We start from the raw sequence: 14,858 nt of genomic DNA on the forward strand, positions 1-14,858 counted from the left end.
ATATGGAAATTACATTGGAAAGTAATAAAAAAAATATTCGAAATATTTAAAACATAAATAAATATAATTAAAAATGCATTTCAAACAGCTAATAGTGATTGTTCAGTATAAATCCCAGCTTGATCACATCAGTGAGTCGGGCTGTCACTTTTTATTCGATATTCGAATATTCATTCGAACATGACGTGAAATATCCGTATTCGAACTTTAAATAAACCATCCGGTTTTTAAAATGACATGTTTAGCGCATTTTTCCCAGTAACATCTCGTAATGGGAAGGAGGCTGAGAGTGAGACCGACGACGGCAACTGTGCGCAAGAGAACATGAACCTAATGTACATATCAAGATAGAATTATAGTTTGTAGATAAAGTGACATATTGTTTATAGTGTTAAATATTATAGCAGAATAAAAAGCTTGTGTTAATACGTTCGCATTATGAAATAATAGATATTCGAATATATTCGGATACATTGCATGATATTCGAAATCCGTTCGAATTTGATTTTTCTCAAAAGTGACAGCCCTATCAGTGAGTATGCGCCATTACACACAATCATGTTTATAATAGCTACACCTCAGATTTAAACAAAATACTAAAATGCTAATGATATTCATTTTTTTTGCAAACAAACACACATGTAAACACTATGGTAATATATCGCCTCTCAAAAAACTACAGACGTCATGTTCACCTATCGTTCGATAAGTTGATAGTCATTATCGCGACAGGCCTAAGTGAGTGAGTAAGTGAGAGAGAGAGAGACAGAAATATGAAGGGAGTGGGTTAGAGTGAAATGAAGAGTGTGAGGGGTTGAAGGGAAGAGGGAGAGAGAGAGATGAAGGGATAGGGTAAGGGAGGGAGAGAGAGAGTTCATGCTCTTTGAACACTGCACCTGGGTGAAGCCATAGACCAAAGCTGCTTGGCCAGGGAGGAGAGAAACACACATGGCCATTCAAATGCCTGAGAAAATGTGCCATGAAATTTTCTGCAGAATCGGCCTGAAAGGATAAATCCACACCATAACATTTTTACTATTGCTTAATATAAAGTTCTTATAATTTCTGAATTTAGTTTTGTATATTCTGTGAGGTTACTTTTAACCTTCTTTTAGTATACCGGTAAGCATGCCAATGTTGTGGTGTTATGAATGGCAGTAATTCTTTTGAAATGCCCAATACAACACCTGTCGCATGCTTCTGGTTGCTAGAATAAATAAACAATAAGAATTATTTGTTGACAGAATTCCACTTACTATTAGGGCTGGGCGATATACCTAAAATTGGGAGTCTGTCCTCCAAATAACATCCCCTTAGGTTGTTTGTGAAAGCAGCTTATCACGCCCTATAGAGCTCCTGCAGTTGACATCACACAGCCTAAACTCTGTCTTTGGCAGGCAATCATAGAGCGATTGAGTGCGGTAGCATTGGTATCGATAGTGGTTGAACAATAATTTTAAACTAGATTGTTTATACCTTACAAAACTTACTATTTCAACATGTTGTATAATGATTTTATGTTTTTATAGTAACCCTGAAATTACATGAAAGAGTTTAAAATGTGGAAAACAACTGGGCTGATACACGTTAAAAAGACATTATAGGGATATGTTATGTTTTATCTTAGTCGTGGATGTACATATCTATCAACATCTTTTGATTTAAAGTGCACAGTAACTCTGTTGCCATGAAACTCCTGCTGGCGCCATTAATTTCATATTCACTCCCGGACATTCTTGTCTGCAAGTATGATGGTGTAAACAGAATCCGTCCGGACCTTTAATGATAGTTTTCTTGCGTCATCACTAGTGCTGTGTTCAAAATATCGATATGACGATACATCGTCATGGACGCCTGACGATGCGCGCATCGATACAGCACCTTCCGTATCGATTCGGATGTACTTTTGAAAGTAACGTGACGAAATGCTGTTGATCCGTGATCCATATGGAAAGGACGCATGTGTCCCGCGGAGTACGTAGAGTTAAAGGTGGCGGGGTATACTTTCACTTTGCGTGTCTGTCTCGCTGGCGCACGTGTCTGCATAGTGAGCCGCGTACTCGCGCTCTCTCGCGCGCGCGCCCATTAAAGTCAATGAGTTCAGTATGAAAGCGCAGATATCTTAGCCTATACTACTGCAAAGGGCTTTATTAGCCATGCTCTTATAAAACAGTACTAACGCATTTGAGAAGAAACACGACAAAGATTTGCATGTGAAAAGTGTACGTCTAGAAAAGAGATACAGAGCTACTTCAAACTATAACTGTCACATTAATAATCAGATTTCTATTAAATAGTATTAAGTCTGACTGCATGTTTATAGATATATTCATAGACGTGGAATAATGAGAGACAAGAGTAAGGCACCATCTTTGTAAAACTGCTTTTAAAAAAACATAAGTTAAGTACTAACTCTGGGATTTTAAATATTTCTAATGGCTAATAAATGAATGACAAAAACACAACTGTTACAAGTCAACACTGCTTATTCAATGTACAATAAACAAATAATAATAATAATAATAATAATAATGTTACTAAATTCTGAACAAAAATGTAATTCAAAATAGTTTTGTATCGGGACCCTTGTATCGGGATACGTATCGTATCGGGGAATTGTTGGCGATACACAGCCCTAGTCATCACGCACTTAGGGGAACGCCCTCTGGTGGGCAAGAGAGCGCTATCTGCTATTGAGGAAGGTTAGAAGTAAGCGATTTCTTTAGTTAAATTGAATAGTAGTTGTGCAATAAAATGCATGACTTACAAGTAGATAGTCCTGGGCTATGCTTCTATAGACAAAAACCCAGAAAAGGGAAATCAGTGAATTTTGTGACATAAACGCGTATGCGCCTCTGTCCCTAGCATGGGGAAACAATGGCAGGCAGCCATCAATATACACTCGTATTTACAGTGACCACTTCGTCAAAGGTAACTCTACATAAACACTGGATATATTAATCATTGTATTTTTGCCATAAATAATATCTTTGCGTAATTATTTTCCTGGATTTTGGTCGCGTACTGAGGCAACCAAGTACAGTGATTAGGTAAACTAACTGCTAAAGTTAGCTAAAAAGTTGTCATGTGAAAATGCGAAATTGATGTGAAAGAGTAAAAATGCAATGTTTGCGAATTCGTTGCTGTATATAATCGTAAGTGCCCAAAAGTTTAGTTTTTGTGCATTATTTTGTTCAGTAATTTAAATATTCGTGGCTTAAAACACATGGAAAATTGGCCAGCTTATGGAGAGCCCGATGGAAACTGCCGCTTTCTTGACCGCGGTATATATTTATTGAGTATGTGTATTATGTGCTGAACAACGCATTACGGTGACAATTTCTGTGGCATTGCGTGCTGGAAGTGGGACGCTAATTTAGTGAACATCCTATGGGTCATATTGAGTGAAATGCCAAATGACCTCCTAGATTGTTGTATAGGTTGAAGCATAAGTTCAAAGTTTGACTTTAGTATGTCATATGTTTGAGTTTCGCTCTTGTGTTAAATGTGATAACAGGCTTTACTGGCTAAAATAAGTTGTTTTACAGGTTTAAAGACACAACATGCTTCCAGTTGTGCTCATGTTTTGTCTTGTCTGGAATTATAGATGTCTGCTAACATAACCGTTATCTGATTAGTGTCTCTGTGGTGCCTTTGGCTCTCTCTCTCTGTGCGCTCACATGGTTGGTAAGCATGGCTGCAAATAAAGCATGAGTTTCTAGGAAATACCGCACTGCAATTCCTCTCCCTTTTCTCTCTCTCTCTCTGTTTCTCTCTCTCTCTCTCTCTTTTGTGTAGTATTATATGATATAAAGCGAATCTGAACCACCTAGTTTGATCCTCTGACTTTGTGCTTTTCTAAAGCTTGAGGCAGGGGCCTGGGTCCCCTTTATGCAAGGCCAGTGCAGGGGTGTCATTGATAAACTGAATGAATTAAGGAGCATGTAACCCCTTTCACCCTTCCAGCTTCCCGGCATCTTCCTAAACTGAGAAACAGAGGTGGGAAATTTTTCTTAGAGCATTTTTTGTGCTAAAATTATTATACTGGCTTGTGATTTGATTTAAAGTTAAAGTTTTTTATCGACTTTATGCATTATGTAGCTTCAGGAGGCTCATTAATATTTTTTTTCTGTGCATGCACGTTTCAAATAACACATGTTGGGTAAATATTGGACAGAATGCACCTCTGGGTTAAAATTGACTCAATGCTATGTTGTTTTAAGCCAACTGCTAGGTTATTATAACCCATGGTTGCAAAACAACAACCCAACATTTGGGTCATTTTTAACCCAGCATGTGTTTTGTCCAATATTTACCCAACATTGGTCAAAAATAACCCAGACATTTTTGAAAATGTGTGGGCCAAAAATTCAGTGTGTTTTTAATGTATTATTTAAACAAACCATTATAAAGATTTTAACAACTGTGTAGAGATATGCGTGATGTGAAAGTTCTGTTTCCCATCATGCATTTTGTGTGTTAAATTTTTGTCATAGTTCAAGATCAAATTGTTATTCAGAACTTGTAAAGGCTGGCAGTAAATCTCAACACATTCAGTGTGATTGGTGGGAATGAGTGAGTGAGTGAGTGTGCATGTTGGCAGGAACACTGATCTTCTGCAACACAGCTGTGGCATGAAAGATGTCTGGTGTTTTAGTAGACAGCGATGGCAGCCAATATTGTTTCCACATCCATGAACACACAGATTTCTTTCCACGTTCATTACTCAGAACTGTTCTCAGTGTATAAAATCTGTATATTTCATCTATTTAGCAGCTGAGTCCTTTAAGAAGTTCATTATTATTGTTGTTTGGTTCGAAATGATCAAACATTTGGATTACAGCATATATTTAATACATTTCTACAATACATATGCTAAGAATAGAGAATGAAGCTAATTAACATTAAGGGCCCTATTTTAACGATCTAAGCGCATTGTCTAAAGCGCACAGCGCAACATCTAAATGGGCGTGTCTGAAGTTAACGACGGGAAAAATGGTTTGTGCGCCAAGCGCATGGTCGAAAAGGGTTGGTCCTTTTTTTAATGAGTAATGGGAGTATTTTAGGCGTAACGTGCAATAAACCAATGAGAGTGTCAGCTCTCATCCCCTTTAAAAGCCAGTTGCGCTGGCACTATGTCTAATCACTATTTAGATGACAGACTTTGTAAACTGAAAAACTAAGCAGAAGAGGAAGAAGATCTCCAGATTAAGATTAATGTTACATAATGGGCCCTATTTTAATGATCTAAGCGCATTGTCTAAAGCGCACAGCGCAACGCCTAAATGGGCGTGTCCGAATGCACTTTTGCTAATTTAACGACGGGAAAAATGGTTTGTGCGCCGAGCGCATGGTCGAAAAGTATGGAAGGTTTTTTTGGTCTTTTTTAAATTAATTAATTAAATTATAAAATAATTAATTAAATTATAAAATAATTAATTAAATTATAAAATAAAAAATAAAATCGCAAAATATGTCCCAAATTTGAAAATGAAATGCTAAAATAAAAATTTAAACATTATATTAAATTATTTAATTTTCATTTTTAACGTGATGAAGCATCATTCCGGCCAAATTGAAAAATTAAATTAAATTGATGATTTCACATTTCATTTTCAATATAATCTTGAGTCAAGACTGACAATATTAAAATAAAAAGGCAAGCTTGAAAAGGAATCTGTAAATATTTTTTTTTTAAGGGCTTTTTATTCATGCCCAAGCAATAATAGGGACAAAATTAAAATAAAGTTCAGTTTTAATTTTATGTTCTCTTTTATTTATTGGTTTTCATTTTCTTTTTCATTTTCGTTTTCATTTTCGTTTTCAACTTGTATGCAAATTCAATGTTAATCAGTGGGTGGGGTTTACTTGCTCATAAAAAGGGGAATGGCTGAAGCAGCATAGATATGTGAAGCAGTGTTGCCAAGTCAGACACTGTTTTGCCAACTTAGCGACTACATCTAGCGACTTTTAGACCCATTTAGACAAACTTAGCGACTGTTTGGATTAATCCTAGCTTCACATCTGTACAGAGAAGCTACTGTGTCGCATGTACCGGCCCACGAGTGCTGGGTGGCGCTGTCTCGGTGAAATGTGCGTCTGGTGTCTCTGTACATGCTGAGCAGCAACATATTAGACTGTACGAGCTGACGCGTGGATGAGATTCGCGAACATTGTTTACATGTCAAAGGAGGAACAAACAATAAAAAGGGGCTGGTCCACTGTTATATATGTGCGTATTTTCACACATTTGATCCGGTGAGGCGTCAGTCATTCTCATCAAATGCATACACATAGCACAGTGTGATTATCGTGCAATACATATGCCAAATTCCGGAAAGTATTGGCGTATCATATGCTCGCAAAATTGGAATTTGGCTTATGTATAGCACGATAATCACACTGCGTGTTATTTGTATGCATTTCATGAGAATGGACATACATAGACACGTCACTTACTTTTGCAGCGGGCACACTGGTACAGAACAGACCTTCAGCCTTTGTGACGGGGCTCAGCTTCGGCCCAATTTAAACCCTTCATCCTCATGTGTTACGCTGATTTGTGAGTAGGGCTGTGACCGTACAGGATTTTGTTTTACCGCGGTGAAGAAGCAACAAAATCACGCGGTTACAGCACAACAACCCACCCCAGGAAAGCAGTAATCTTATATATCATTAAAACGACAAATTATATTAGCAATAACAGCATGAAATAATATGTATTTCTTTATGTTAACTTTTGTTTTTTATATCTTTTGAATATACTATTGATTATAGAACTTTTATGTCACCGTTTATAGCCCATTTTATACAATACATTTCATAGAATAACAACCTGAAAAGCTGTAGAAAGAATATGCAGTTTAAGATTGTTTCTGATGAGTTGTGCAAAACCTGATTCCTATTTCTTTAGACATTGTTTTTCGGTTAACTTTCCGTGGATAGAAACGCACTTCTCCAAACTTGTTGAAACGCTGAATAATTTATTGTACAAAAAATGGGTTAAAAACAATGACAAAAACGGTTCCATAATTGATATTAAACTCAAAAGATATCGAAAATAAATAGTTTTTAATGTTATTATGATTAGTATGTTTAATTCGATTTTTTCAAAGTGGATACAAAACGAAATAGCCTATTGCATCATTCCGTAAATAACTGCGCAAAACTTATGGATACTCCAATCAATGCTTTCAATTTCAGCTGTCCATTTACATCATCAAGAAGATAAGACTTTTTTAACCCGAGCTGGAGAAATTCACTTACAGCAGCTCCAGATATAAACACAGCATTCAACCAAATAACGAGTCGCGCTGTCGGTAAGCGCTCACCTGCCTTCATAACGATAGTTGTCATGTTTGCCCATTATAGTTTAAAATTATTATTATGCTATTATTATCATCACCAACACACAGTGCCTGCTTCTCCTTGAACGAGAAATAATGCGCGTGGCTCGGACTCCTTGCACATGAACTTGCATTGCACTGACATTTCCTTGCAGAGATGATGTTATTCGCGCAGGGGTTTAAAACCAGGGAGTGAGTCGGTACCGTTCAAGAAATCAGAGCACCTGTGCATGACACGCTTCATGTTTAAGAAGGTTGCGGCCGTGACATCACCGCAGCTGGCATCTCACGTATGGCCGTACGCGGTAAGCGGCAAAATTGCCGAGCGGCTTCAGCTTTTCTCTTGTATTGGAAGCGTTTTGTGCAGCATTTAGTGCAAATATGTTTATCTTCAACGGTGCCTGTCATGAAGTACCATGTCCGGAGAAGGAATAGGATTTTGGGTGCACGAGCAAGGCGTGTGGACCAACTCCGCTTCCCCTCTGTAACCGCCCCCGTTTTGCCGCTTTCCGCACGTCTCCTATTGAAAAAGAACTAAACACTCGCGGTTGCCGCGTACCATGTGAAACGGCTACTGCGGTGATGCAGTAACGCGTTATCGTCACAGCCTTTATGTGCTTGCTTCAGCTATGGTCAGAACTGTATGTTGTGTCCAGTGCAGTGTACAGGGTAGACCCTGAAAGACTTGCATTTCACAGAGGACGCAAGTCCTGATACGATACTTGTAAAGACAACACATAGGCTGAATAAACAGATAATGTTCATATAAAAGTAAGTGACTGGTCGGTGTATGTCTTCAGCTCGTTAAACTGACGCCTCACTGGATCAGATGTGTGAAAATACACACATACATAACAGCGGACCAGACACTTTTAGTGTTTGAAATGTAAACAATGCATGCGAATCTCATCCACGCGTCAGTTCGTAAATTGTTCACTGCTCAGAAAATGCACAGAGGGTAGACGCCAGGCGCACATTTCACCGTGACCGCGCCACCCAGCAATCGTGGGCCGGTACAAGCGACACAGTAGCCTATATGTGCAGATATGAAGCTAAGATTCATCCAAACAGTCGCTAAGTTTGTCTAAATGGTTTAAAAGTCGCTAGATGTAGCAATAAGGTCGCTAAGTTGGGAAGCAACACAGTCGCTGAGTTGGCAACACTTCAGCCAATCCCATTTTTTTTTAGCAAGTAAACCCCACCCACTGATTAACATTGAATTTGCATACAAGTTGAAAATAAAAGTGAACACGAAAATGAAAATGAAAAAGAAAAAGAAAAACAGAACATAGAATTAAAACTGAACTTTACATTTTAATTTTGTCCCTATTATTGCTTGGGCATGAATAAAAAGCCTTTAAAAAAAATTATTTACAGATTCCTTTTCAAGCTTGCCTTTTTATTTTAATATTGTCTGTCTTGACTCAAGATTATATTGAAAATGAAATGTCAAATCATCAATTTAATTTAATTTTTCAATTTGGCCGGAATGATGCTTCATCACGTTAAAAATGAAAATGAAATAATTTAATATAATGTTTTAGTTTTTATTTTAGCATTTCATTTTCAAATTTGGGACATATTTTGCGATTTTATTTTTTATTTTATAATTTAATTAATTATTTTATAATTTAATTAATTAATTTAAAAAAGTCCAAAAATACCTTCCATAGAAAAGGGTAGGTCCTATTGTAGTGGGAGTATTTTGGGCGTAACGTGCAGTAAACCAATGAGAGACTCAGCTCTCATCCCCTTTAAAAGCAAGTTGCGCTGGTGCTATGTCTAATCCCTATTTAGATGACGGACTTTGTAAACTGAAAAACTAAGCGGTGGAAGAAGATCCCCAATTTAAGATTAATGTTAAATAATTGTGTTGTTTTTCACTTGTACTGAAATTGTTATTTTTTTATTAAAACCTTTAAAACCCGTTTTCTTTAAGTCATGGAAGTAAAAAGCAGGCAATTGCTTTAAATGTATGGCTATCCAATATCATCAAAAAAAAATTTACAAGTAGGCTATGTAAGATAAGGTTTGTACTCTAAAAATACTTTATTTGTAACAAACAGGGGATAAAGAATTTACAAACGGCTCTCCTCACGTTTCAGCACTTTGGACAGCGGTTTTTTTAGCAAAGAGTTTTTTTAAGCATTACTTAAAAATGTTTCTCATCTCACCATATCCGCAGGTACAGAGTCATCCATAAATCCGTGAGGAGCATTTAAAAAAAACATTTAAAAACAGATGCATTTGTTTAAAGCAAAGCATTTATTTACTTACCAGGCTGCAGGTGAAGCAGCTCTTTGCGCCTTCTAACGTCTCATAATTGGTACTCATTTATGTCCAAGAGACTCAATAATAATCTTTTACATTCAATCCTTTAATCTTTCATATTTAAAAGCGTTTTTGTGCTGCTGCGCACTCATATAATTTGTGATAAGCAAACCCGCGTTGTCCCCCGTGTATAGGCGCATTTTACTAATGCGCTCTTTAAATAACATAAAACACATTGCGCCATTGACTTCAGACTTTAGACCAGGTTTTTGTTGGTCAATGGCGTAGTCTATTTTAGTTTCCTCAAAATAGCAACGCGCCAACAATGCGCCTGAACACACCTCGTTTTCAGACCAGAACGCCCATGGGCGCAAAAGGGGGAGCAAATGCATTTGCTATTTAAACAACGCAGCGCTAAACGTGAAAATTACAATTGCGCAGGGTGGAAACTAGCAAAATACACTTGCGTCGCGCATTGCGCTGCATTGCGCCGGGTGTAAGATAGAGCCCAATTGTGTTGTTTTTCACTTGTATTGAAATTGTTAATTTTTTTATCAAAACCTTTAAAACCCATTTTCTTTTAGTCATGGAAGTAAAAAAGCAGGCTTTTAATTGCTTTAAATGTATAACTATTCAATATCATCAAAAAATTATTTACAAGTATGTAAGAAAAGGTTTGTACTTTAAAAATACTTTATTTGTAACAAACAGGAGATAAAGAATTTATAAACGGCTCTCCGCACGTTTCAGCACTTGCACAGCGTCAGTTTTTTTAAGCATTACTTAAAAATGTTTCTCATCTCACCATATCCACAGGTACAGAGTCATCATATACATTAAATCTGTGAGGTAGCATTTTAAAAAAAATATTTAAAAACAGATGCATTTGTTTAAAGCAAAGCATTTATTTACTTACCAGGCTGCAGGTGAAGCTGCTCTTTGTGCCTTCTAACGTCTCATAATCAATCCTCATTTATGTCCAAGAGACTCAATAATAATCTTTTACATTCAATCCTTTAATCTTTCATATTTAAAAGCGTTTTTGTGCTACTGCGCATTCATGTATGTGATGACCAAACCCGCGTTGTCGCCCCGTCAATAGGTGAATTTTTTTGGGGTCAATGGCGTAGTCTATTTTAGTTGCCTCAAAATAGCAACGCGTCAACAATGCGCCTCAACACACCTCGACCAGAACGCCCATGGGCGCAAAAGGGGGCGCAAATGCATTTGCTATTTAAACAGCGTGGCACTAAACGTGAAAATGATAATTGCGCAGGGTGGAAACTAGCAAAAGACACTTGCGTCGTGCATTGCGCTGCATTGTGCCGGGTGTAAGATAGAGCCCTAATTGGTCAAAATAAACTAACAATGCACAATTCTTCTAAAGCTTTTATTAATCTTAGGTCATGTTAATTTCAGCATTTACTAAAACATTTTTAAAATCAAAAGTTGTATCTGTTAATGCACCATGAACTTACATAAATAACTATTGGCATTAACAAAGATTAATAAATGATGACAAACTATATTGCTTATTGTTACTTAAGCAATATTGCTCGAGTATGAGTGTGATATTGTTGGATAAAAGCAATATAGCTCTCGGAGTCATGTGATATAGCTATCATCATGGCTGTGATTAGGCCAGATGCAATAACTATATCACACGACTTTGAGAGCGATATATTGCTTTTATACAACAGTTCGACGGCACAAGTTTGAAAAAGAAAACTAGAAAACAACAGAGTTATTTTAAAAGCCTCTTTGTTGGGGAACTATGAGATGAATAGATGGACATTACATCAAGGAATGAGGACGTGGAGAGTGTCCAAATAAAGGTACCTCAAATCGATTTTTTACGTGTGGCATCGATACATTGGATTGTTAGAAGTAAAATGTATGTTTCAATCAATTTTGATGTATTGTTACACCCCTAGTCAGTACTACATATAACAGAATAATAAAGTGTTTAACACGATGTGGACGCTGCAAACTCTTTATTTTTCAATCACTCCGCAAAAAGACTTAAATTACTCTGCTGATTTTTGACATACAGATATGATTTATACATCATTTAAAACGTTAAAGTGACTAGTTTTTTTCTGTCCACTCCCAATAAAAACAGAATGTTGTGCTTTTTGCAAAATTAAGAAAATAAACATGATGCACGTTTTGTTCTCTTTCCCTCAGTGAAGTCCTTTCAGAAACGCGTCAGAAAAATTAACTGTCACTTAATGAATACTTGTCATAGAAACAAAAGATAAATGTCTACATAATGCTTGGAATGTCTCCTTTTAAATGATGTAAGTGAGATCGAAAACAGATATTATAATTCGGTGTAAACTGTATGAGAAGGAGGAGAGGTACCGTCTTTCTTCTGTTACCTCATTATCTGTAATGAGAAGAGATTGCCACACCTCCGCGCCATTGAAGTGAACGAGCAGAAACATCCATATGCATAACTCGGGCCTCCTGCAGTCAATGGATATGCAATCCTCAACCCAGTCTCTCTATTCCTTGTTATGCTGAGTTGTTTCATCCGAGTGCATCAAACATGACATCTAAATCCTTATTTACTTGCGTATGTGTGTCAGTCAAGTGTTTTCTTTGTTCTTCCGTCAAACACATCACGCGATGGGAACGCACATACACAAATCCACGAGTCAGGAAACTCGACGCGCTTTTTGATATTCTTATTAAATACGCGATTGCAAACAGTACAATCCTTATTTAGTTGCGTCTAAGCATATATCTCCGCACAGCAAGTTTATTAAACACAGGATCACTTGCATGTGCATACATTCACTGCTTTCATGATCAACACGTGAGGTAATGGCGGCAGCTATAAACAAACATTGATAGGTTTATCACGCCTGACCAACCAAACACTAACCCTGTGTTCATTTTACGATGGCCAAACAGTATCTTTACCATGATTAGGCTACTATGTTTTTAAAAGGTAACTTATATTTGTGAAATTAATAGAAAATATTTCAATAGAAATATATATAATGTGTGTGTGTGTGTGTGTGTGTGTGTGTGTGTGTGTGTGTGTGTGTGTATTTACATTATATTGAAAAGTAAACCTTATCATGGTTTTACTACAGAGAAAGTCACATCCCCGCAAGGCTCATTATGTGGCTATTTTGTTTCTCAGCTGTGATTATTCAGGAGCTTTCCCGCCTCCACGCATGCGGTCTTTCCCAAGCAAAAGTGTCTTAGAAATTGTAAATCAATATATTGTTTTATGTGAGTGAGTAGGCAGAATGATTTTCACATAATTTTGAAGAAAAAACTCTAGACTACTAGATCCTGTTTAGAAAAGTCTTGGGAAAACATGTTTAGAATGAGTTTTGTGGACTTATATCAGTGACTTAAATATTTTGCTTTTTCAAAAACCACGCATGAACATTTTTCTCTTAAAAATACAAACATGTACATACATGTTGATTATATAATATTGTAGCCCAGTTTGTGCTGAACACAGTGTTATGAGACTTTTGCCATTAATATGTTTTTAAGCAACTGAAAAAAGCACAAATGTCTGTGCATGTCAAAACTTCTCCAGGGCCCTAAAAACCCCTTAGACCCCAGAGGGTTAATAGCACCTAAACATGGAAAAAGTCAGATTTTTATGCTATGACCCCTTTAAAAAGTTTTTTAACTTGACAAAATACTCCACTTATTGCGTGGGACTGCCTAAAATAAATTCAGTCTTTTCGCAAGAGTTCAACTGCAAAATTCAAAAGACAAACATGTTTGGATCTAAACACCATTCGTCAGGCACTTCAAACGCATTCAGGGCCCACTAAGGGATTTTTGATAAGCCATCAAGGATATTAACCAATCCGCATGCTGAAGAGGCATGACCGAACACATATCCGTCCTCAGACGCATGTTGCTTGCGTATGCTCTGTTGACACTTCGCACTGCCAGCGCAATGATCCTGTGAATGCTCTGAACGATCTTCTTCAAGTTACAACACAGCTGTGGCTGCTACAACAAACAAACCTATGAACAAATGACATCGGAAGAATTAAAAGTGCATTGTGTTCTTTTTCCTGCTACTTTATTCAAACAAAACAGAAAGTAACAACACTAAGCAAATTGTTATTTGCACTGCAGTTTACATAGTGGTGGGATTCATACCTGTGTAACTATGAGAAATTTGGTCATTTAGCAGAATAAGTCACCTGACCTGAGCTAGTAACTAGTAATTTATAGTCAGAATACATAATTTTTAATATAAAGAACATTCAGTGAAAATATAACCTTGATATCTTTATTATATATCATAAACTTTGTTCTCATAATTTGATTTTGAGTCTTTATCCTGGATTTCACGACAGGGTCACATATTACTGTAAAATGAGCACAATTTCATCTCAATATCAGATATTGAATAATATTGTATTATCTGATGCTTGCTGATTCACAAGTGTATTTATAATAAATGCTCTGTTAGGTTGACAGTGATGTAGTGGAGCTGTTTCGACCTGCCCTCAATTACTATCTCTTTTTATGAATGAGACCAGCATATGTTTGTATTGTCAAACACTCATTCAGATCATGCGGACAAATACAGGGATTTACCTCTGTTGTTGCTTTGCTTTTCCATATATTGAATTCCTGGAAGACCTTGTTCCAAGATTGTGGGTTTGTCTTCTGTGAAGGTTAAAAACAGGATGTCTTTTTTTTTCAGGCGGCTGTGAATGGTGACACGGCTGTTGGAGAGGGACTGACACAGAACGACAGCGGTCTGGAGATGACCAATGAGAAAAGCCCGCTGACCGCAGCAGAGCCACCTTCACCTTTCAGTCCCAAAATGAATGGAGGCGCGGCCTCACCCGCAGGTACATAAGCAAGCATGATGCACATGGTTCACATGATGCAACAAACACATATTTTAAAATGACGAGCAACAAACATGACACTCCGAACACATATTTGGATTTGCACCCCTCGGAAGAGAAGTCACCGTCCGCCACTGGATCCCACAGTTAATACACAGCTTAACTACATTTGCACTTAAATTTTTAAGTTTAATCAACATAAATTTCAACTTTCTTGACTAGTGAGGAGTTGCTATAAATTAAAGTAAAATTTAATTAGCTTAAGGTAATTCAACTTTATTTTTATAATTTAGATAACTCCTCACAAGTCAAGAATTAATTGTAAATTCAAGTTTATTAAACTTGAAAAATGTAAGTGCAACACAGAATTTTTTTGTGTATATATCATCAC

General features: G+C 36.9%; 1 protein-coding gene across 1 annotated transcript in view; it reads left to right on the forward strand.

Moving 5' to 3' along the window:
* The window catches only part of dnmt3bb.1 (DNA (cytosine-5-)-methyltransferase 3 beta, duplicate b.1), a 54,743-nt gene that overhangs the window by 9,158 nt on the left and 30,727 nt on the right, over positions 1-14,858 (forward strand). The window contains exon 3 of the mRNA XM_065286128.1: positions 14,317-14,467. Within this exon, the coding sequence (XP_065142200.1) occupies positions 14,317-14,467 (151 nt within the window). The remainder of the gene's footprint in view (positions 1-14,316; positions 14,468-14,858) is intronic.

This window comes from Paramisgurnus dabryanus, chromosome 21, assembly GCF_030506205.2.
Source record: "Paramisgurnus dabryanus chromosome 21, PD_genome_1.1, whole genome shotgun sequence".
In the NCBI taxonomy this organism is placed as follows: Eukaryota; Metazoa; Chordata; class Actinopteri; order Cypriniformes; family Cobitidae; genus Paramisgurnus; species Paramisgurnus dabryanus.